Here is a 23,490-nt window from a genome sequence, read left to right as displayed (position 1 = left end):
TCCTCCACTAGATGAAGGGGAGCTGGGATACGCCTTTGGCCTGGTCAGGTGTAAAAGATCCCCAGGTTTTGATGGTTTGAACGGAGAGATGTGTAAAAGCATGTGGAAGTTCATTCCGGAATACCTGGAGGCCATTTACAATAAGTGCGTGTGGGAGGGATATTTTCCACGGGAGTGGAAAAGAGCTAGGGTCGTTCCTCTCCTGAAGTCCCCTGATAAGATCAGGAGTGATCCTCGTTCTTATCGGGGCATCAGTCTCCTTCCAGTGCTGGGAAAAGTACTGGAGAGAGTTATGGTGGAACGACTTCAGGATCTAACGCGGGATATGTGGTCGGATAGGCAGTATGGTTTCAGGAAAGGACGCAGTGTAGAGGATGCTTGGATGTATGTCCAGAGTGCCGTTAGGGAGAACGTCAACGAATATGTCCTTGGCATATTTGTTGACTTTAAGGGAGCTTTTGACTACCTAATCTGGGATAGGGTGATTGAACGATTGGAGGAGCTCGGCTGCCCGGAAGTTACTCTCTGGCGCAGCTACTTTTCGGACAGAAAAGCCTCAATCGTAGGAATGAATGGGAGTGTCGAGATTGGGGTGGCTCGGGGCTGCCCGCAGGGATCCATCTGTGGTCCATATATTTGGAACCTTATGATGGACTCTCTGCTTGGACAACTTGAACCAGTATGCAAGTGTTGTGCGTACGCGGACGACCTTCTTCTTTTAGTTGAAGGTCACTCAAGGTCCGAAATAGAGCGAGCGGGAGGACGATTCTTAGAAATTGTCCACAGCTGGGGTGTAGGTGTTGGTGTGGACATATCAATGGACAAAACGGTTACAATGCTGCTTAAGGGCAGATTGTCGCCGGCTCGTCCACCGATTGTCCGTGTAAATGGGGTCAGCATCAAATACATGACGCAAGTCAAATACTTGGGGTTGACCATGAGGGAAAGGATGTGTTTCACACCACACTTGGTTAGCGTGAAAGAAAGACTGCTGGCGACTGTCGGCAAGGTCAGGCGCGTTTTACGGAGTGATTGGGGCCTCGGACGTCGTGCGGTTCGCACCATATATCGTAGCTTATTTGTGGCCTGTGCCACTTATGGAGCTGCAGTATGGTGGGAATTAGCCACGACGGTCTTCGGTCGCCAAAAACTACTCTCCGTGCAGCGCTGTATGCTGCTAGCCTGTTTGCCAGTGTGTCGCACCGTTTCAACGGATGCGATGCAAGTTTTGTTAGGTGCACCCCCTCTTGACCTGATTGTCATACAGCGTGCTGTTGCATTCAGGTTAAGAAGAGGCTTGAGTGTGTCCTTGCTGCAGAATAACCTGATTTCCGACCTTGACGTAGAGAGGGAAGGATATCTAGGAAGCAAGAGACTTCTAGAGGACAGGGTTAAGATAAGGTGGCAAGACCGTTGGGACAATAGCCCTAACGGTAGGGTGACCTATGGGTACATCCGGGACGTTAGGTTTGTAGAAGAAAACCCAGACTTCCGATTCTGTCTGAGCCTGGGTTTTCTGCTTACTGGACATGGTCCTCTGAACGCATTTCTGCATCAGAGGCACCTTTCTGACACGCCAGAGTGTATGTGTGGGGCGCGTGTTGAAGATTGGGCGCATGTTATTGCGCTCTGCCCGATGTACTCGGACATTAGGAACCTTGAAGGAATGGGGATTAGTTGGACTAATGGACGATTAGACGTCAGCGGTGTGATCTCCACTAGTCCAAATACCGAACAGTTAGGGTCGTTTGATAGGTTTGCGCGTGAATTGTTCAGGCGGCGGAGACAATTAGCTGAAAATAGGGGTTAGATTAAGGGTGAAAGATAAGGGGTAGGGATTTAATCCCTGGTCACCAGTACAGAGCAGTATGGAAGCTCAACTGGTAGTAGCTTCGGCTACGAGGTCTGACCGGAGACTTAATTCTGGTACCACGGGGAGCAGGGGCCCTTGGAGTTCGCTCCAACCTGCTCATGCGGACTGGCCCTTCGGGGAGTATCGTGGTGGTTGTGGTTGATGCCCAAATGCGGGAAGAGTGTTTTGTTCACTCAATGTGGAGTTGCACTGCAACCGGGTGCCGGACCCAAAGTACGGCAGAGGTGTTAGATAGGCCTCGAACCTCACCAAGGTGTGTAGTGTGTCCATTCCGCACTACCAATCGGTACTGAAAAATGCCTGGCATTTTCGGGGCGCTGATCAACGCATTGTATTGATACGCCGTGCTTTTGAGCACCGTGAGGTAAGGCCGTCGACGGCAGGTACTCACGTTAAACACACTGGACGTTGTCCCTATCTACTACCCCTGCGGGCAGGGGATAGAATATGCCCGCGGCAAGGCATGCCTGTCGTAAAAGGCGACTAAAAGCCAATATGCACTATGACTGTTATTATATTCTTTTCACAGTAATATCAGCATAGTATGTGAAGTGATAGTGCTATAATACTCAGCTTGAACTGATATTAGAAACACTTTAAATGAAAAAAGCGAATAAAAAGACATTTGAAGTTCAAGCGACAAATGTCACCAGTCATTTGAGTAATGGGGAGCTCAACTGGCCGGTTCCGGTACCACGGGGAGCAGAAAGCCCTTGGACTTCTGTTCAATCTGCTCATTGGGTTCGGCCCTTTGGAGAGTATCGTGGTGGCTGTGGTTTAAACCTTAATGCTGGAAGAACTGAATTTTCAGTTCGAAAAAAGAAGTTACACAAGTAACTGGGTGCCGTACCCGAAAACGGAAGAGGTTTTAGGTCGGCCTCGAATCACACCAAGATGGTAGTGTGGACCCAGACACACTGCCTTTGGTATCCAAATAATACTTGCCAAAATTCTTGTATTATTTGGGGCGCTGATCAACGCATTGTATTGATACGCCGTGCTTTTGAGCACCGTGAGGTAAGGCCGTCGACGGCAGGTACTCACGTAAAACACACCGGACGCTGTCCCTATTTACTTTCCCCTGCGGGTTTGGGGAAAGAATATGCCCGCGGCAAGGCATGCCTGTCGTAAAAGGCGACTAAAAGCCAATATGCACTATGACTGTTATTATATTCTTTGCCCAGTAATATCAGCATAGTATATGGAGTGATAGTGCTATAATACTCAGCTTGAACTGATATTAGAAACACTTTAAATGAAAAAGCAAATAAAAAGACATTTGAAGTTCAAGCGACAAATGTCACCAGTCATTTGAGTAATGGGTAGCTCAACTGGCAGTAGTTTAGGCTACGCAGTCTGACCGGAGACTTTCCGGTACCACGGGGAGCAGAAAGCCCTTGGACTTCTGTTCAATCTGCTCATTGGGTTCGGCCCTTTGGGGAGTATCGTGGTGGCTGTGGTTTAAACCTAAATGCTGGAAGAACTGAATTTTCAGTTCGAAAAAAGAAGTTACACAAGTAACTGGGTGCCGTACCCGAAAACGGAAGAGGTTTTAGGTCGGCCTCGAATCATACCAAGATGGTAGTGTGGACCCAGACACACTGCCACTGGTATCCAAATAAATACTTGCATAAGCTCGTTTTGTTTGGGGCGCTGATCAACGCATTGTATTGATCCGTTGTGTTTTGAACACCGTGAGGTAAGGCCGTCGCCGGCAGGTACTCACGTAAATCTACAACGAAAGTTGTCCCTATTTACTCATTCGTTGTTTGGATTCCGACGCGAATAGACGTGCGTGCGCATCGTTGTGATTAGTGATTTTCGGTGATTTTTCGGTATTTTCTTTTGAGCGACATTTGTTTACGCGTTAGCATAAGCACCGTTGCTTGTCGAGTGTGTGAAATTGTTGCTACAATTTCTTGCGGAATTTCGCTTTGTGCGAGTATTCGCGTTTTGTTGTTAGTGCTCGGGTACGTGACCGCGAGTGTGTTTTTTTCGTGCAAGGGCACAATTGGCGCGTTTTTTGGGCATTTTTCGGTGGAATAGCGGTAAGTACATATTTTTTAATATTGTGTACAGTACCTTAGGTGCTACCGCAACGTGGTCGTTCACGTTGTTGTTGGTGGGGGACTTTTTGCATAGCCCCAGTTTAGTGCCGTATTGTTGGTATTCTTTGTCGGCAGAGTCGCCTATTTGGAGTGTTGTGTTGGGCATCTGGTGTTCAGTTGGCCAGTTTCAGCAGGTTCTGAGCAGGATTGCTCAAAAAGTACCAGCGTCTGTCCAGTGCTGAAGTGAGTGTACCGTGTGCAGACAAACGGTCGTAGCAGTGTGCGTTTAACCCACGGATCGGTTCGGTCCAGCGCCACATCGGTCGACTCGCGGCCGTTACGGGGACATTGATTCGTCCGGCGGTCAATTTGAGTGACCTCTGTCCAGGCCTTTTGGCTGGAGTTGTGGGCTGTACCCTAGCGAGAACGCATTAATCGTCCGCTTGGGTCGTCGCTGCTATAGAGCGGGTCTGCGCTAGAGATACTTTCTCCAGCGCGTTCAGTTGCACGTACTTGGCGAGCGGCTGTTTTCGGCATCTGTTGAACTAGTGCCATCTGCGTCAGTGGTAAGTTCGGCGGATCAGCCTACCAAAGGGCGTCCGAAGGCAAGAATGCCTCCACCACGGAGGAGGAGGGTTAAATCCCTCGCTGGGAGTGAGGAGTCCGGTCCATCGGTGGTAACGGTGGACACTTCGGGAGACGAGGCGGTGAGGCCATCGGTGAGGTCCCCGCCACGGCGGAAGGCGCGTTTGGGGTCGCCGGCAGAAACGGGGGGTGATGAGGGCGGGAGCGGTAGTGGTAGCGGTTGCGATAACGGTGACACCGCTGAAAAAGCGGCTGTTCACCCCGCAAAGTCGGGCGAGGGCGAAGTGGGTGTTGCGCGCGTTGATACGGGCGCGAAGAAAACGGGCGCTAGCAAAACGAGCGCGAGCAATACGAGCGCGAGCAAGGGCGGCGCGAGCAACCGTGGTGCTCTTAAGGGGGGTGTTGTTGTCGGGGGTGGTGCGGTTAGCCATGTCGAGGCTATTAAGAAAATTTCGGCGGAGCTAAGCGAAGTAGTTTTTGGGGCCGAAAATTTCGCTATAGGGACCGCGAAGGGGCTGATGGAGCTTGCCTCGAAATACGAGGCACTTCTGATGACGGTAGTCATCCGAGAATGCCCATCTTCGTGGTCAAGTTGACGCCCTTAGAGGAGGCTGTGGGGGACACTCCTCGCCGCCGAGCAGGTCAATGCCGGCTCCATCGGCACCGATGCCTCCGCCCCCAGCACCTGTACTGGAGGCGATTGCACCGGTGGCGCAGAAGCCTGTTGAGACCTGGTCCGTTGTGGTTAGGAGTAAGGGGCCTGCAGCTTCCTCTGAGGAAGTCATTAAAAAAGTTGTTAAGGAGGTGGGTCCTTCCTTGGGGGTAAGGATCCACGAGGTTAGGCCAATTAAGGGTGGTGGGGCGGTTATCCGCACTCCCTCTGTTTTAGAGAGGGAGAAAGTTGCGATGAACGCGAAATTCGGGGAGGTGGGGTTGGACGTGACTGTCAACCGGAAGTTGGGTCCTCGGGTTGTAGTCCAGGGGGTTCATACGGAGATCTCCCATGATGAGTTCATGGAAGAGTTACTCCGGCTGAACCTTCAGGATTTCAGCCCGGCGTCCCAGAGGTCTGACGTAAGGATGGTCAGTCGCCCCTGGAAGGTGGCCCCTGATGGTAGCACCAATGTCGTCCTTGAGGGTACGGACAAAATGATGTCCGCCCTCTTGGAGGCAGGTAGGTGCTACATCAAGTGGTTCTCCTTCCGGGTGCGACCGGATAGCCCCGTTGCTGGCTGCTTCCGGTGTATGAGTTTCGACCATAGAGTGGCTGTGTGTAGGGCCAAATCAGATGTCTGCCGGAGGTGCGGTCAGGAAGGCCACAGACCTGCCAGTTGCGTCAATGCACTCCATTGCCGCAACTGCGCATTCAAGGGTAGACCAGCTGGGCATCTTATGATGTCCGCTGTCTGCCCGATATACTGTGGCATTGTTGAGCGCGCCCTCGCCAGACACTGATGGGGGGAATTATACAGTTAAACTGCCAGGGGGCGTATGCCGTAATGTGTGAATTGGGGGGGTGTATGGCTGAGGGGAGGTGCGGCATTGCCTTACTCCAGGAGCCCTACGCCACCAATGGTGTGGTTCGGGGTCTTCCTGGTAGTTTCAAGGTCTTCACGGACCTTGGGGCTAATGCTGCAATTGTTGTGAGTGATCCCAACTACGATTGTGTAGTTGTGGATTCCTCACAACTGGGTGTATGTGTCGCGATAGAGGGGGAGTTCGGTAGGCTGATTGTAGCTAGTTTGTACTGCAAATTTAGCGAGCCCCTAGAGCCCTACCTGGGCTACATGGATAAGCTACTACTACTTGCGAGTAGTAGCCCATTTATCCTAGGGCTGGATGCGAATGCCTCGTCTTCGATGTGGTTTAGTAAGGTATCCCGGCATTCGTCTGGATATCAAAGCCACAGTCGAGGCGAGGCATTAAGTGAATGGGTGGTGGCTAAAAACCTCCACATTGTGAATGAGCCGAGTGAATGGTACACGTTTGATGGGCCTGGGGGCGTGAGTGACATTGACGTGACGCTTATGAATCAGGCAGCAGATAGGGCGTTCGTAGCTAGATGGGAGGTTAAGGGAGGGTGGGGATTGAGTGATCATAATTTGATCCAAATTATGGTTACTCCCAAATCCCCTCCCTCGCTGTATGAGAGTCCATTGCGGCGATGGCGTACCTCTGGTATCGACTGGAACCAATATGGACGATCTGTCAGGGAAGCGGTATTGGGTATACCGCTTAGAGCGTTTGAGGATTTGGGGGTTGATGAGCAGGTTGCTCGTCTTTATGAGGTAGTGTGGGGGGTTAATGATAGGGTACTTAGAAAGTGTGAAAGTTTTATCGTTAGGAAAATTAAGTGGTGGACGCATGAGTTAACCTTGAAGAGGAGGACTGTCAGGCGATTGAGGCGAAAGTTTCAACGCGCTCGGCGGTCCAATTCTGACAGGCTGTCCCAGCTTAGGCATGAACTTAGTTGTGCTGCTAGGGAATATAAGGATATGTTGGTAAAAGTTAAAGAAGAGGAGTGGAGGAGTTTCGTGAGTGAGAATAGGGACGACCCGTGGGGTCAGGTCTATAGGATCGGGGTCGTAAGAGGGAGGACGTTACCTCTCTTCGCGTTGGTGACACTATGTTATCAACGTGGAGAGAGTGTGCGGGGGCTTTGTTAGGAGCGTTCTTTCCTAGGGCGGAGGTTCAGGTACCTCAAGCACAAGAGGTACCTGTCCCTCCATTAGACGATGGAGAGTTGGGGTACGCCTTTGGCCTGGTCAGGTCTAAACGGTCCCCAGGTTTTGATGGTTTGAACGGAGAGATGTGCAAAAGCTTGTGGAAGTTCATTCCGGAATACTTGGAGGCCATTTATAATAAGTGCGTGTGGGAGGGTTATTTTCCACGCGAGTGGAAAATTGCTAGGGTTGTACCTCTCCTGAAGTCCCCTGATAAGATCAGGAGTGATCCTCGCTCTTATCGGGGCATCAGTCTCCTTCCAGTACTTGGAAAAGTGCTGGAAAGAGTTATGGTGGAACGGCTTCAGGAGCTAACGCGGGGTATGTGGTCGGATAGACAGTATGGGTTCAGGAAAGGACGCAGTGTAGAGGATGCGTGGTTCTACGTTCAGGGTGCTGTTAGGGAGAATGTCAACAAATATGTCCTTGGCATATTTGTTGACTTCAAGGGGGCATTTGATTACCTAAGCTGGGATCGAGTGTTGCAACGGCTGGAGGAGCTTGGCTGTCCGGAAATTACTCTTTGGCGGAGTTACTTTTCGGACAGAAAAGCCTCTCTAGTCGGAATGAATGGGAGTGTGGAGATCGGAGTGGTTCGTGGCTGCCCGCAGGGATCCATCTGCGGTCCATATATTTGGAACCTCATGATGGACTCTCTGCTTGGACAGCTCGAACCCCTCTGTAAATGTTGTGCGTATGCGGACGACCTTCTCCTTCTGGTTGAAGGTCGATCGCGATTTGAGTTAGAGCGGGCGGGAGGACAATTTTTAGAAATTGTAAATAGTTGGGGTTTAGGTGTGGGGGTTGACATATCGATGGACAAAACGGTGACAATGCTGCTTAAGGGCAGATTGTCTCCGGTTCGTCCACCGATTGTCCGTGTGAATGGGGTCAGCATCAGGTATGTGACGCAAGTCAAATACCTGGGGCTGACCATGAGTGAAAGAATGTGTTTTACTCCACACCTGGCGAATTTGAAGGAGCGACTGCAGGCGGTCGTAGGCAAAGTGCGACGCATCTTGAGGAGCGATTGGGGCCTTGGACGCCGTGCTATTCGCACCATATACCGTGGTCTATTTGTGGCTTGTGCCACTTATGGAGCCGCAATATGGTGGGAAACAGCGATGACGGTCTCTGGTCGCCGAAAACTCCTCTCGGTGCAACGTTGCATGATGCTTGCATGTTTGCCTGTATGTCGCACCGTTTCAACGGATGCGATGCAGGTTTTACTAGGTGCACCCCCTCTTGACCTGATTGTCATACAGCGTGCTGTTGCTTTCAGGTTAAGAAGGGGCTTGAGTGTGTCATTGCTGCGGAATGACTGGATTTCCGATGATGATGTGGAGAGGGAGGGGTATCTAGGGAGCAAGAGGCTTCTAGATGATAGGGTTAGGAGTAGGTGGCAAGACCGTTGGGACAATAGTCCTAACGGTCGGGTGACTTATGAGTACATCCGGGATGTTAGGTTCGTTGAGGGTAACCCAGACTTTAGATTTTGTCTGAGTCTGGGTTTTTTGTTAACGGGGCATGGGCCTCTGAATGCATTTTTGCATCAGAGGCACCTTTCTGATAGGTCGGGGTGTTTATGTGGGGCGCGATGTGAAGACTGGGTTCACTTGATCGCGGAGTGCCCGATGTACTCGGACATTAGGGATCTAGGGGGTATGGGGATTAGCTGGACTGATGGACGGTTAGATGTTAGCGGTGTGATCTCCACTAGTCGGAATGCCGAACAGTTAGGGTCGTTTGCGCGTGAATTGTTTAGGCGGCGGAGGCGTTTAACTGTGAGTTAGGGTTAGCTTCTTGTGTGAAAGGTGTGTGAGTGTAATGTGCGTATGGGGTTCAACCCTTGGTTACCAGTCCAGAGCTGTATGGAGGCTCAACTGGTAGTAGCTTCGGCTACGAGGTCTGACCGGAGACTTAATTCTGGTACCACGGGGAGCAGGGGCCCTTGGAGTTCGCTCCAACCTGCTCGTGCGGACTGGCCCTTCGGGGAGTATCGTGGTGGTTGTGGTTTATACCCAAATGCGGGAAGAACTGACGTTTTGTCAGTTCAATGTGGAGTTGCATTGCAACCGGGTGCCGGACCCAAAGTACGGCAGAGGTTTTAGATAGGCCTCGAACCTTACCAAGGTGTGTAGTGTGTCCATTCCACACTACCAATCGGTACTGAAATATGCCTAGCATTTTCGGGGCGCTGATCAACGCATTGTATTGATACGCTGTGCTTTTGAGCGCCGTGAGATAAGGCCGTCGACGGCAGGTACTCACGTTAAACACACCGGACGTTGTCCCTATTTACTCATTCGTTGTTTGGATTCCGACGCGAATAGACGTGCGTGCGCATCGTTGTGATTAGTGATTTTCGGTGATTTTTCGGTATTTTCTTTTGAGCGACATTTGGTTACGCGTTAGCATAAGCACCGTTGCTTGTCGAGTGTGTGAAATTGTTGCTACAATTTCTTGCGGAATTTCGCTTTGTGCGAGTATTCGCGTTTTGTTGTTAGTGCTCGGGTACGTGACCGCGAGTGTGTTTTTTCGTGCAAGGGCACAATTGGCGCGTTTTTTGGGCATTTTTCGGTGGAATAGCGGTAAGTACATATTTTTTAATATTGTGTACAGTACCTTAGGTGCTACCGCAACGTGGTCGTTCACGTTGTTGTTGGTGGGGGACTTTTTGCATAGCCCCAGTTTAGTGCCGTATTGTTGGTATTCTTTGTCGGCAGAGTCGCCTATTTGGAGTGTTGTGTTGGGCATCTGGTGTTCAGTTGGCCAGTTTCAGCAGGTTCTGAGCAGGATTGCTCAAAAAGTACCAGCGTCTGTCCAGTGCTGAAGTGAGTGTACCGTGTGCAGACAAACGGTCGTAGCAGTGTACGTTTAACCCACGGATCGGTTCGGTCCAGCGCCACATCGGTCGACTCGCGGCCGTTACGGGGACATTGATCCGTCCGGCGGTCAATCTGAGTGACCTCTGTCCAGGCCTTTTGGCTGGAGTTGTGGGCTGTACCCTAGCGAGAACACATTAATCGTCCGCTTGGGTCGTCGCTGCTATAGAGCGGGTCTGCGCTAGAGATACTTTCTCCAGCGCGTTCAGTTGCACGTACTTGGCGAGCGGCTGTTTTCGGCATCTGTTGAACTAGTGCCATCTGCGTCAGTGGTAAGTTCGGCGGATCAGCCTACCAAAGGGCGTCCGAAGGCAAGAATGCCTCCACCACGGAGGAGGAGGGTTAAATCCCTCGCTGGGAGTGAGGAGTCCGGTCCATCGGTGGTAACGGTGGACACTTCGGGAGACGAGGCGGTGAGGCCATCGGTGAGGTCCCCGCCACGGCGGAAGGCGCGTTTGGGGTCGCCGGCAGAAACGGGGGGTGATGAGGGCGGGAGCGGTAGTGGTAGCGGTTGCGATAACGGTGACACCGCTGAAAAAGCGGCTGTTCACCCCGCAAAGTCGGGCGAGGGCGAAGTGGGTGTTGCGCGCGTTGATACGGGCGCGAAGAAAACGGGCGCTAGCAAAACGAGCGCGAGCAATACGAGCGCGAGCAAGGGCGGCGCGAGCAACCGTGGTGCTCTTAAGGGGGGTGTTGTTGTCGGGGGTGGTGCGGTTAGCCATGTCGCGGCTATTAAGAAAATTTCGGCGGAGCTAAGCGAAGTAGTTTTTGGGGCCGAAAATTTCGCTATAGGGACCGCGAAGGGGCTGATGGAGCTTGCCTCGAAATACGAGGCACTTCTGATGACGGTAGTAACCGAGAATGCCCATCTTCGTGGTCAAGTTGACGCCCTTAGAGGAGGCTGTGGGGGACACTCCTCGCCGCCGAGCAGGTCAATGCCGGCTCCATCGGCACCGATGCCTCCGCCCCCAGCACCTGTACTGGAGGCGATTGCACCGGTGGCGCAGAAGCCTGTTGAGACCTGGTCAGTTGTAGTTAGGAGTAAGGGGCCTGCAGCTTCCTCTGGGGAAGTCATTAAAAAAGTTGTTAAGGAGGTGGGTCCTTCCTTGGGGGTAAGGATCCACGAGGTTAGGCCAATTAAGGGTGGTGGGGCGGTTATCCGCACTCCCTCTGTTTTAGAGAGGGAGAAAGTTGCGATGAACGCGAAATTCGGGGAGGTGGGGTTGGACGTGACTGTCAACCGGAAGTTGGGTCCTCGGGTTGTAGTCCAGGGGGTTCACACGGAGATCTCCCATGATGAGTTCATGGAAGAGTTACTCCGGCTGAACCTTCAGGATTTCAGCCCGGCGTCCCAGAGGTCAGATGTGAGGATGGTCAGTCGTCCCTGGAAGGTGGCCCCTGATGGTAGCACCAATGTCGTCCTTGAGGGTACGGACAAAATGATGTCCGCCCTCTTGGAGGCAGGTAGGTGCTACATCAAGTGGTTCTCCTTCCGGGTGCGACCGGATAGCCCCGTTGCTGGCTGCTTCCGGTGTATGAGTTTCGACCATAGAGTGGCTGTGTGTAGGGCCAAATCAGATGTCTGCCGGAGGTGCGGTCAGGAAGGCCACAGAGCTGCCAGTTGCGTCAATGCACTCCATTGCCGCAACTGCGCATTCAAGGGTAGACCAGCTGGGCATCTTATGATGTCCGCTGTCTGCCCGATATACTGTGGCATTGTTGAGCGCGCCCTCGCCAGACACTGATGGGGGGAATTATACAGTTAAACTGCCAGGGGGCGTATGCCGTAATGTGTGAATTGGGGGGGTGTATGGCTGAGGGGAGGTGCGGCATTGCCTTACTCCAGGAGCCCTACGCCACCAATGGTGTGGTTCGGGGTCTTCCTGGTAGTTTCAAGGTCTTCACGGACCTTGGGGCTAATGCTGCAATTGTTGTGAGTGATCCCAACTACGATTGTGTAGTTGTGGATTCCTCACAACTGGGTGTATGTGTCGCGATAGAGGGGAAGTTCGGTAGGCTGATTGTAGCTAGTTTGTACTGCAAATTTAGCGAGCCCCTAGAGCCCTACCTGGGCTACATGGATAAGCTACTACTACTTGCGAGTAGTAGCCCATTTATCCTAGGGCTGGATGCGAATGCCTCGTCTTCGATGTGGTTTAGTAAGGTATCCCGGCATTCGTCTGGATATCAAAGCCACAGTCGAGGCGAGGCATTAAGTGAATGGGTGGTGGCTAAAAACCTCCACATTGTGAATGAGCCGAGTGAATGGTACACGTTTGATGGGCCTGGGGGCGTGAGTGACATTGACGTGACGCTTATGAATCAGGCAGCAGATAGGGCGTTCGTAGCTAGATGGGAGGTTAAGGGAGGGTGGGGATTGAGTGATCATAATTTGATCCAAATTATGGTTACTCCCAAATCCCCTCCCTCGCTGTATGAGAGTCCATTGCGGCGATGGCGTACCTCTGGTATCGACTGGAACCAATATGGACGATCTGTCAGGGAAGCGGTATTGGGTATACCGCTTAGAGCGTTTGAGGATTTGGGGGTTGATGAGCAGGTTGCTCGTCTTTATGAGGTAGTGTGGGGGGTTAATGATAGGGTACTTAGAAAGTGTGAAAGTTTTATCGTTAGGAAAATTAAGTGGTGGACGCATGAGTTAACCTTGAAGAGGAGGACTGTCAGGCGATTGAGGCGAAAGTTTCAACGCGCTCGGCGGTCCAATTCTGACAGGCTGTCCCAGCTTAGGCATGAACTTAGTTGTGCTGCTAGGGAATATAAGGATATGTTGGTAAAAGTTAAAGAAGAGGAGTGGAGGAGTTTCGTGAGTGAGAATAGGGACGACCCGTGGGGTCAGGTCTATAGGATCGGGGTCGTAAGAGGGAGGACGTTACCTCTCTTCGCGTTGGTGACACTATGTTATCAACGTGGAGAGAGTGTGCGGGGGCTTTGTTAGGAGCGTTCTTTCCTAGGGCGGAGGTTCAGGTACCTCAAGCACAAGAGGTACCTGTCCCTCCATTAGACGATGGAGAGTTGGGGTACGCCTTTGGCCTGGTCAGGTCTAAACGGTCCCCAGGTTTTGATGGTTTGAACGGAGAGATGTGCAAAAGCTTGTGGAAGTTCATTCCGGAATACTTGGAGGCCATTTATAATAAGTGCGTGTGGGAGGGTTATTTTCCACGCGAGTGGAAAATTGCTAGGGTTGTACCTCTCCTGAAGTCCCCTGATAGGATCAGGAGTGATCCTCGCTCTTATCGGGGCATCAGTCTCCTTCCAGTACTTGGAAAAGTGCTGGAAAGAGTTATGGTGGAACGGCTTCAGGAGCTAACGCGGGGTATGTGGTCGGATAGACAGTATGGGTTCAGGAAAGGACGCAGTGTAGAGGATGCGTGGTTCTACGTTCAGGGTGCTGTTAGGGAGAATGTCAACAAATATGTCCTTGGCATATTTGTTGACTTCAAGGGGGCATTTGATTACCTAAGCTGGGATCGAGTGTTGCAACGGCTGGAGGAGCTTGGCTGTCCGGAAATTACTCTTTGGCGGAGTTACTTTTCGGACAGAAAAGCCTCTCTAGTCGGAATGAATGGGAGTGTGGAGATCGGAGTGGTTCGTGGCTGCCCGCAGGGATCCATCTGCGGTCCATATATTTGGAACCTCATGATGGACTCTCTGCTTGGACAGCTCGAACCCCTCTGTAAATGTTGTGCGTATGCGGACGACCTTCTCCTTCTGGTTGAAGGTCGATCGCGATTTGAGTTAGAGCGGGCGGGAGGACAATTTTTAGAAATTGTAAATAGTTGGGGTTTAGGTGTGGGGGTTGACATATCGATGGACAAAACGGTGACAATGCTGCTTAAGGGCAGATTGTCTCCGGCTCGTCCACCGATTATCCGTGTGAATGGGGTCAGCATCAGGTATGTGACGCAAGTCAAATACCTGGGGCTGACCATGAGTGAAAGAATGTGTTTTACTCCACACTTGGCGAATTTGAAGGAGCGACTGCAGGCGGTCGTAGGCAAAGTGCGACGCATCTTGAGGAGCGATTGGGGCCTTGGACGCCGTGCTGTTCGCACCATATACCGTGGTCTATTTGTGGCTTGTGCCACTTATGGAGCCGCAATATGGTGGGAAACAGCGATGACGGTCTCTGGTCGCCGAAAACTCCTCTCGGTGCAACGTTGCATGATGCTTGCATGTTTGCCTGTATGTCGCACCGTTTCAACGGATGCGATGCAGGTTTTACTAGGTGCACCCCCTCTTGACCTGATTGTCATACAGCGTGCTGTTGCTTTCAGGTTAAGAAGGGGCTTGAGTGTGTCATTGCTGCGGAATGACTGGATTTCCGATGATGATGTGGAGAGGGAGGGGTATCTAGGGAGCAAGAGGCTTCTAGATGATAGGGTTAGGAGTAGGTGGCAAGACCGTTGGGACAATAGTCCTAACGGTCGGGTGACTTATGAGTACATCCGGGATGTTAGGTTCGTTGAGGGTAACCCAGACTTCAGATTTTGTCTGAGTCTGGGTTTTTTGTTAACGGGGCATGGGCCTCTGAATGCATTTTTGCATCAGAGGCACCTTTCTGATAGGTCGGGGTGTTTGTGTGGGGCGCGTCGTGAAGACTGGGTTCACTTGATCGCGGAGTGCCCGATGTACTCGGACATTAGGGATCTAGGGGGTATGGGGATTAGCTGGACTGATGGACGGTTAGATGTTAGCGGTGTGATCTCCACTAGTCGGAATGCCGAACAGTTAGGGTCGTTTGCGCGTGAATTGTTTAGGCGGCGGAGGCGTTTAACTGTGAGTTAGGGTTAGCTTCTTGTGTGAAAGGTGTGTGAGTGTAATGTGCGTATCGGGTTCAACCCTTGGTTACCAGTCCAGAGCTGTATGGAGGCTCAACTGGTAGTAGCTTCGGCTACGAGGTCTGACCGGAGACTTAATTCTGGTACCACGGGGAGCAGGGGCCCTTGGAGTTCGCTCCAACCTGCTCATGCGGACTGGCCCTTCGGGGAGTATCGTGGTGGTTGTGGTTTATACCCAAATGCGGGAAGAACTGACGTTTTGTCAGTTCAATGTGGAGTTGCATTGCAACCGGGTGCCGGACCCAAAGTACGGCAGAGGTTTTAGATAGGCCTCGAACCTTACCAAGGTGTGTAGTGTGTCCATTCCACACTACCAATCGGTACTGAAATATGCCTAGCATTTTCGGGGCGCTGATCAACGCATTGTATTGATACGCTGTGCTTTTGAGCGCCGTGTGATAAGGCCGTCGACGGCAGGTACTCACGTTAAACACACCGGACGTTGTCCCTATTTACTTCCCCTGCGGGTTTGGGGAAAGAATATGCCCGCGGCAAGGCATGCCTGTCGTAAAAGGCGACTAAAAGCCAATATGCACTATGACTGTTATTATATTCTTTGCCCAGTAATATCAGCATAGTATATGGAGTGATAGTGCTATAATACTCAGCTTGAACTGATATTAGAAACACTTTAAATGAAAAAGCAAATAAAAAGACATTTGAAGTTCAAGCGACAAATGTCACCAGTCATTTGAGTAATGGGTAGCTCAACTGGCAGTAGTTTAGGCTACGCAGTCTGACCGGAGACTTTCCGGTACCACGGGGAGCAGAAAGCCCTTGGACTTCTGTTCAATCTGCTCATTGGGTTCGGCCCTTTGGGGAGTATCGTGGTGGCTGTGGTTTAAACCTAAATGCTGGAAGAACTGAATTTTCAGTTCGAAAAAAGAAGTTACACAAGTAACTGGGTGCCGTACCCGAAAACGGAAGAGGTTTTAGGTCGGTCTCGAATCATACCAAGATGGTAGTGTGGACCCAGACACACTGCCACTGGTATCCAAATAAATACTTGCATAAGCTCGTTTTGTTTGGGGCGCTGATCAACGCATTGTATTGATCCGTTGTGTTTTGAACACCGTGAGGTAAGGCCGTTGCCGGCAGGTACTCACGTAAATCTACAACGAAAGTTGTCCCTATTTACATTTGGGGAAAGAATATGCCCGCGGCAAGGCATGCCTGTCGTAAAAGGCGACTAAAAGCCAATATGCACTATGACTGTTATTATATTCTTTGCCCAGTAATATCAGCATAGTATATGGAGTGATAGTGCTATAATACTCAGCTTGAACTGATATTAGAAACACTTTAAATGAAAAAGCGAATAAAAAGACATTTGAAGTTCAAGCGACAAATGTCACCAGTCATTTGAGTAATGGGTAGCTCAACTGGCAGTAGTTTAGGCTACGCAGTCTGACCGGAGACTTTCCGGTACCACGGGGAGCAGAAAGCCCTTGGACTTCTGTTCAATCTGCTCATTGGGTTCGGCCCTTTGGGGAGTATCGTGGTGCCTGTGGTTTAAACCTAAATGCTGGAAGAACTGAATTTTCAGTTCGAAAAAAGAAGTTACACAAGTAACTGGGTGCCGTACCCGAAAACGGAAGAGGTTTTAGGTCGGCCTCGAATCATACCAAGATGGTAGTGTGGACCCAGACACACTGCCACTGGTATCCAAATAAATACTTGCATAAGCTCGTTTTGTTTGGGGCGCTGATCAACGCTTTGTATTGATCCGTTGTGTTTTGAACACCGTGAGGTAAGGCCGTCGCCGGCAGGTACTCACGTAAATCTACAACGAAAGTTGTCCCTATCTACTGATTCGTTGTTTGGATTCCGACGCGAATAGACGTGCGTGCGCATCGTTGTGATTAGTGATTTTCGGTGATTTTTCGGCATTTCCTTTTGAGGGATATTTGTTTACGCGTTAGCGTTGCTTTTCGAGTGTGTGAAATTGTTGCTACAATTTCTTGCGGAATTTCGCTTTGTGCGAGTATTCGCGTTTTGTTGTTAGTGCTCGGGTACGTGACCGCGAGTGTGTTTTTATTTGTGCAAGGGCACAATTGGCGTGTTTCTTGGGCATTTTTCGGTAAATAGCGGTAAGTACATATTTTTTAATATTGTGTACAGTACCTTTAGGTGCTACCGCAACGTGGTCGTTCACGTTGTTGTTGGTGGGGGACTTTTTGCACAGCCCCAGTTTTGTGCCGTATTGTTGGTATTCTTTGCCGGCAGGGTTGCCTATTTGGAGTGTTGTGTTGGGCATCTGGTGTTCAGTTGGCCAGTTTCAGCAGGTTTCGAGCAGGATTGCTCAAAAGTACCAGCGTCTGTCCAGTGTCGAAGTGAGTGTATCGTGTGCAGACAAACGGTCGTAGCAGTGTGCGTTTAACCCACGGATCGGTTCGGTCCAGCGCCACATCGGTCGACTCGCGGCCGTTACGGGGACATTGATCCGTCCGGCGGTCAATTTGAGTGACCTCTGTCCAGGCCTTTTGGCTGGAGTTGTGGGCTGTACCCTAGCGAGAACGCATTAATCGTCCGCTTGGGTCGTCGCTGCTATAGAGCGGGTCTGCGCTAGAGATACTTTCTCCAGCGCGTTCAGTTGCACGTACTTGGCGAGCGGCTGTTTTCGGCATCTGTTGAACTAGTGCCATCTGCGTCAGTGGTAAGTTCGGCGGATCAGCCTACCAAAGGGCGTCCGAAGGCAAGAATGCCTCCACCACGGAGGAGGAGGGTTAAATCGCTCGCTGGGAGCGAGGAGTCCGGTCCATCGGTGGTAACGGTGGACACTTCGGGAGACGAGGCGGTGAGGCCATCGGTGAGGTCCCCGCCACGGCGGAAGGCGCGTTTGGGGTCGCCGGCAGAAACGGGGAGTGATGAGGGCGGGAGCTGTAGTGGTAGCGGTTGCGATAACGGTGACACCGCTGAAAAAGCGGCTGTTCACCCCGCAAAGTCGGGCGAGGGCGAAGTGGGTGTTGCGCGCGTTGATACGGGCGCGAAGAAAACGGGCGCTAGCAAAACGAGCGCGAGCAATACGAGCGCGAGCAAGGGCGGCGCGAGCAACCGTGGTGCTCTTAAGGGGGGTGTTGTTGTCGGGGGTGGTGCGGTGAGCCATGTAGCGGCTATAAAGAAAATTTCGGCGGAACTTAGCGGAATAGTTTTTGGGGCCGAGAATTTTGATATAGGGATCGCGAAGGGGCTGATGGAGCTTGCCTCGAAGTACGAGGCACTTCTGATGACGGTAGTAACCGAGAATACCCATCTTCGTGGACAAGTTGACGCCCTTAGAGGAGGCTGTGGAGGACACTCCTCGCCGCCGAGCAGGTTAATGCCCGCGGCAAGGCATGCCTGTCGTAAAAGGCGACTAAAAGCCAATATGCACTATGGCTGTTATTATATTCTTTGCCCAGTAATATCAGCATAGTATATGGAGTGATAGTGCTATAATACTCAGCTTGAACTGATATTAGAAACACTTTAAATGAAAAAGCGCATAAAAAGACATTTGAAGTTCAAGCGACAAATGTCACCAGTCATTTGAGTAATGGGTAGCTCAACTGGCAGTAGTTTAGGCTACGCAGTCTGACCGGAGACTTTCCGGTACCACGGGGAGCAGAAAGCCCTTGGACTTCTGTTCAATCTGCTCATTGGGTTCGGCCCTTTGGGGAGTATCGTGGTGGCTGTGGTTTAAACCTAAATGCTGGAAGAACTGAATTTTCAGTTCGAAAAAAAGAAGTTACACAAGTAACTGGGTGCCGTACCCGAAAACGGAAGAGGTTTTAGGTCGGCCTCGAATCATACCAAGATGGTAGTGTGGACCCAGACACACTGCCACTGGTATCCAAATAAATACTTGCATAAGCTTGTATTGTTTGGGGCGCTGATCAACGCATTGTATTGATCCGTTGTGTTTTGAACACCGTAAGGTAAGGCCGTCGCCGGCAGGTACTCACGTAAATCTACAACGAAAGTTGTCCCTATCTACTACCCCTGCGGGCAGGGGATAGAATATGCCTGCGGCAAGGCATGCCTGTCATAAAAGGCGACTAAAAGCCAATATGCACTATGACTGTTATTATATTCTTTGCCCAGTAATATCAGCATAGTATATGGAGTGATAGTGCTATAATACTCAGCTTGAACTGATATTAGAAACACTTTAAATGAAAAAGCGAATAAAAAGACATTTGAAGTTCAAGCGACAAATGTCACCAGTCATTTGAGTAATGGGTAGCTCAACTGGCAGTAGTTTAGGCTACGCAGTCTGACCGGAGACTTTCCGGTACCACGGGGAGCAGAAAGCCCTTGGACTTCTGTTCAATCTGCTCATTGGGTTCGGCCCTTTGGGGAGTATCGTGGTGGCTGTGGTTTAAACCTAAATGCTGGAAGAACTGAATTTTCAGTTCGAAAAAAGAAGTTACACAAGTAACTGGGTGCCGTACCCGAAAACGGAAGAGGTTTTAGGTCGGCCTCGAATCACACCAAGATGGTAGTGTGGACCCAGACACACTGCCACTGGTATCCAAATAAATACTTGCAAAAAGCTTGTATTGTTTGGGGCGCTGATCAACGCATTGTATTGATACGCTGTGCTTTTGAGCGCCGTGAGATAAGGCCGTCGACGGCAGGTACTCACGTTAAACACACCGGACGTTGTCCCTATCTACTTACCCCTGCGGGCAGGGGATAGAATATGCCCGCGGCAAGGCATGCCTGTCGTAAAAGGCGACTAAAAGCCAATATGCACTATGACTGTTATTATATTCTTTGCCCAGTAATATCAGCATAGTATATGGAGTGATAGTGATATAATACTCAGCTTGAACTGATATTAGAAACACTTTAAATGAAAAAGCGAATAAAAAGACATTTGAAGTTCAAGCGACAAATGTCACCAGTCATTTGAGTAATGGGTAGCTCAACTGGCAGTAGTTTAGGCTACGCAGTCTGACCGGAGACTTTCCGGTACCACGGGGAGCAGAAAGCCCTTGGACTTCTGTTCAATCTGCTCATTGGGTTCGGCCCTTTGGGGAGTATCGTGGTGGCTGTGGTTTAAACCTAAATGCTGGAAGAACTGAATTTTCAGTTCGAAAAAAGAAGTTACACAAGTAACTGGGTGCCGTACCCGAAAACGGAAGAGGTTTTAGGTCGGCCTCGAATCACACCAAGATGGTAGTGTGGACCCAGACACACTGCCACTGGTATCCAAATAAATACTTGCAAAAAGCTCGTATTGTTTGGGGCGCTGATCAACGCATTGTATTGATACGTTGTGTTTTTGAACACCGTGAGGTAAGGCCGTCGCCGGCAGGCACTCACGTAAATCTACAACGAAAGTTGTCCCTATCTACTGATTCGTTGTTTGGATTCCGACGCGAATAGACGTGCGTGCGCATCGTTGTGATTAGTGATTTTCGGTGATTTTTCGGCATTTCCTTTTGAGGGATATTTGTTTACGCGTTAGCATAAGCACCGTTGCTTTTCGAGTGTGTGAAATTGTTGCTACAATTTCTTGCGGAATTTCGCTTTGTGCGAGTATTCGCGTTTTGTTGTTAGTGCTCGGGTACGTGACCGCGAGTGTGTTTTTATTTGTGCAAGGGCACAATTGGCGTGTTTCTTGGGCATTTTTCGGTGAATAGCGGTAAGTACATATTTTTTAATATTGTGTACAGTACCTTTAGGTGCTACCGCAACGTGGTCGTTCACGTTGTTGTTGGTGGGGGACTTTTTGCACAGCCCCAGTTTTGTGCCGTATTGTTGGTATTCTTTGCCGGCAGGGTTGCCTATTTGGAGTGTTGTGTTGGGCATCTGGTGTTCAGTTGGCCAGTTTCAGCAGGTTTCGAGCAGGATTGCTCAAAAGTACCAGCGTCTGTCCAGTGTCGAAGTGAGTGTATCGTGTGCAGACAAACGGTCGTAGCAGTGTGCGTTTAACCCACGGATCGGTTCGGTCCAGCGCCACATCGGTCGACTCGCGGCCGTTACGGGGACATTGATCCGTCCGGCGGTCAATTTGAGTGACCTCTGTCCAGGCCTTTTGGCTGGAGTTGTGGGCTGTACCCTAGCGAGAACGCATTAATCGTCCGCTTGGGTCGTCGCTGCTATAGAGCGGGTCTGCGCTAGAGATACTTTCTCCAGCGCGTTCAGTTGCACGTACTTGGCGAGCGGCTGTTTTCGGCATCTGTTGAACTAGTGCCATCTGCGTCAGTGGTAAGTTCGGCGGATCAGCCTACCAAAGGGCGTCCGAAGGCAAGAATGCCTCCACCACGGAGGAGGAGGGTTAAATCGCTCGCTGGGAGCGAGGAGTCCGGTCCATCGGTGGTAACGGTGGACACTTCGGGAGACGAGGCGGTGAGGCCATCGGTGAGGTCCCCGCCACGGCGGAAGGCGCGTTTGGGGTCGCCGGCAGAAACGGGGAGTGATGAGGGCGGGAGCTGTAGTGGTAGCGGTTGCGATAACGGTGACACCGCTGAAAAAGCGGCTGTTCACCCCGCAAAGTCGGGCGAGGGCGAAGTGGGTGTTGCGCGCGTTGATACGGGCGCGAAGAAAACGGGCGCTAGCAAAACGAGCGCGAGCAATACGAGCGCGAGCAAGGGCGGCGCGAGCAACCGTGGTGCTCTTAAGGGGGGTGTTGTTGTCGGGGGTGGTGCGGTGAGCCATGTAGCGGCTATAAAGAAAATTTCGGCGGAACTTAGCGGAATAGTTTTTGGGGCCGAGAATTTTGATATAGGGATCGCGAAGGGGCTGATGGAGCTTGCCTCGAAGTACGAGGCACTTCTGATGACGGTAGTAACCGAGAATACCCATCTTCGTGGACAAGTTGACGCCCTTAGAGGAGGCTGTGGAGGACACTCCTCGCCGCCGAGCAGGTTAATGCCCGCGGCAAGGCATGCCTGTCGTAAAAGGCGACTAAAAGCCAATATGCACTATGGCTGTTATTATATTCTTTGCCCAGTAATATCAGCATAGTATATGGAGTGATAGTGCTATAATACTCAGCTTGAACTGATATTAGAAACACTTTAAATGAAAAAGCGCATAAAAAGACATTTGAAGTTCAAGCGACAAATGTCACCAGTCATTTGAGTAATGGGTAGCTCAACTGGCAGTAGTTTAGGCTACGCAGTCTGACCGGAGACTTTCCGGTACCACGGGGAGCAGAAAGCCCTTGGACTTCTGTTCAATCTGCTCATTGGGTTCGGCCCTTTGGGGAGTATCGTGGTGGCTGTGGTTTAAACCTAAATGCTGGAAGAACTGAATTTTCAGTTCGAAAAAAAGAAGTTACACAAGTAACTGGGTGCCGTACCCGAAAACGGAAGAGGTTTTAGGTCGGCCTCGAATCATACCAAGATGGTAGTGTGGACCCAGACACACTGCCACTGGTATCCAAATAAATACTTGCATAAGCTTGTATTGTTTGGGGCGCTGATCAACGCATTGTATTGATCCGTTGTGTTTTGAACACCGTAAGGTAAGGCCGTCGCCGGCAGGTACTCACGTAAATCTACAACGAAAGTTGTCCCTATCTACTACCCCTGCGGGCAGGGGATAGAATATGCCTGCGGCAAGGCATGCCTGTCATAAAAGGCGACTAAAAGCCAATATGCACTATGACTGTTATTATATTCTTTGCCCAGTAATATCAGCATAGTATATGGAGTGATAGTGCTATAATACTCAGCTTGAACTGATATTAGAAACACTTTAAATGAAAAAGCGAATAAAAAGACATTTGAAGTTCAAGCGACAAATGTCACCAGTCATTTGAGTAATGGGTAGCTCAACTGGCAGTAGTTTAGGCTACGCAGTCTGACCGGAGACTTTCCGGTACCACGGGGAGCAGAAAGCCCTTGGACTTCTGTTCAATCTGCTCATTGGGTTCGGCCCTTTGGGGAGTATCGTGGTGGCTGTGGTTTAAACCTAAATGCTGGAAGAACTGAATTTTCAGTTCGAAAAAAGAAGTTACACAAGTAACTGGGTGCCGTACCCGAAAACGGAAGAGGTTTTAGGTCGGCCTCGAATCACACCAAGATGGTAGTGTGGACCCAGACACACTGCCACTGGTATCCAAATAAATACTTGCAAAAAGCTTGTATTGTTTGGGGCGCTGATCAACGCATTGTATTGATACGCTGTGCTTTTGAGCGCCGTGAGATAAGGCCGTCGACGGCAGGTACTCACGTTAAACACACCGGACGTTGTCCCTATCTACTTACCCCTGCGGGCAGGGGATAGAATATGCCCGCGGCAAGGCATGCCTGTCGTAAAAGGCGACTAAAAGCCAATATGCACTATGACTGTTATTATATTCTTTGCCCAGTAATATCAGCATAGTATATGGAGTGATAGTGATATAATACTCAGCTTGAACTGATATTAGAAACACTTTAAATGAAAAAGCGAATAAAAAGACATTTGAAGTTCAAGCGACAAATGTCACCAGTCATTTGAGTAATGGGTAGCTCAACTGGCAGTAGTTTAGGCTACGCAGTCTGACCGGAGACTTTCCGGTACCACGGGGAGCAGAAA

General features: G+C 50.6%; 1 protein-coding gene across 1 annotated transcript in view; it reads left to right on the top strand.

Annotated features, from left to right (window-relative positions):
- Window positions 1-23,490, top strand: part of LOC138858055 (mucin-22-like) — a 72,724-nt gene that overhangs the window by 2,629 nt on the left and 46,605 nt on the right. Inside the window, exons 2-5 of the mRNA XM_070112525.1 lie at window positions 4,471-4,928; window positions 10,324-10,827; window positions 17,567-18,070; window positions 21,109-21,612. Coding sequence (XP_069968626.1) covers window positions 4,471-4,928; window positions 10,324-10,827; window positions 17,567-18,070; window positions 21,109-21,612 — 1,970 coding nt within the window. The remainder of the gene's footprint in view (window positions 1-4,470; window positions 4,929-10,323; window positions 10,828-17,566; window positions 18,071-21,108; window positions 21,613-23,490) is intronic.

The sequence above is a fragment of the Bactrocera oleae genome, chromosome X, assembly GCF_042242935.1.
Source record: "Bactrocera oleae isolate idBacOlea1 chromosome X, idBacOlea1, whole genome shotgun sequence".
Lineage (NCBI taxonomy): Eukaryota > Metazoa > Arthropoda > Insecta > Diptera > Tephritidae > Bactrocera > Bactrocera oleae.
Note: the sequence above shows the minus strand (reverse complement) of the source record. Positions and strands in the feature narration are given on the sequence as shown.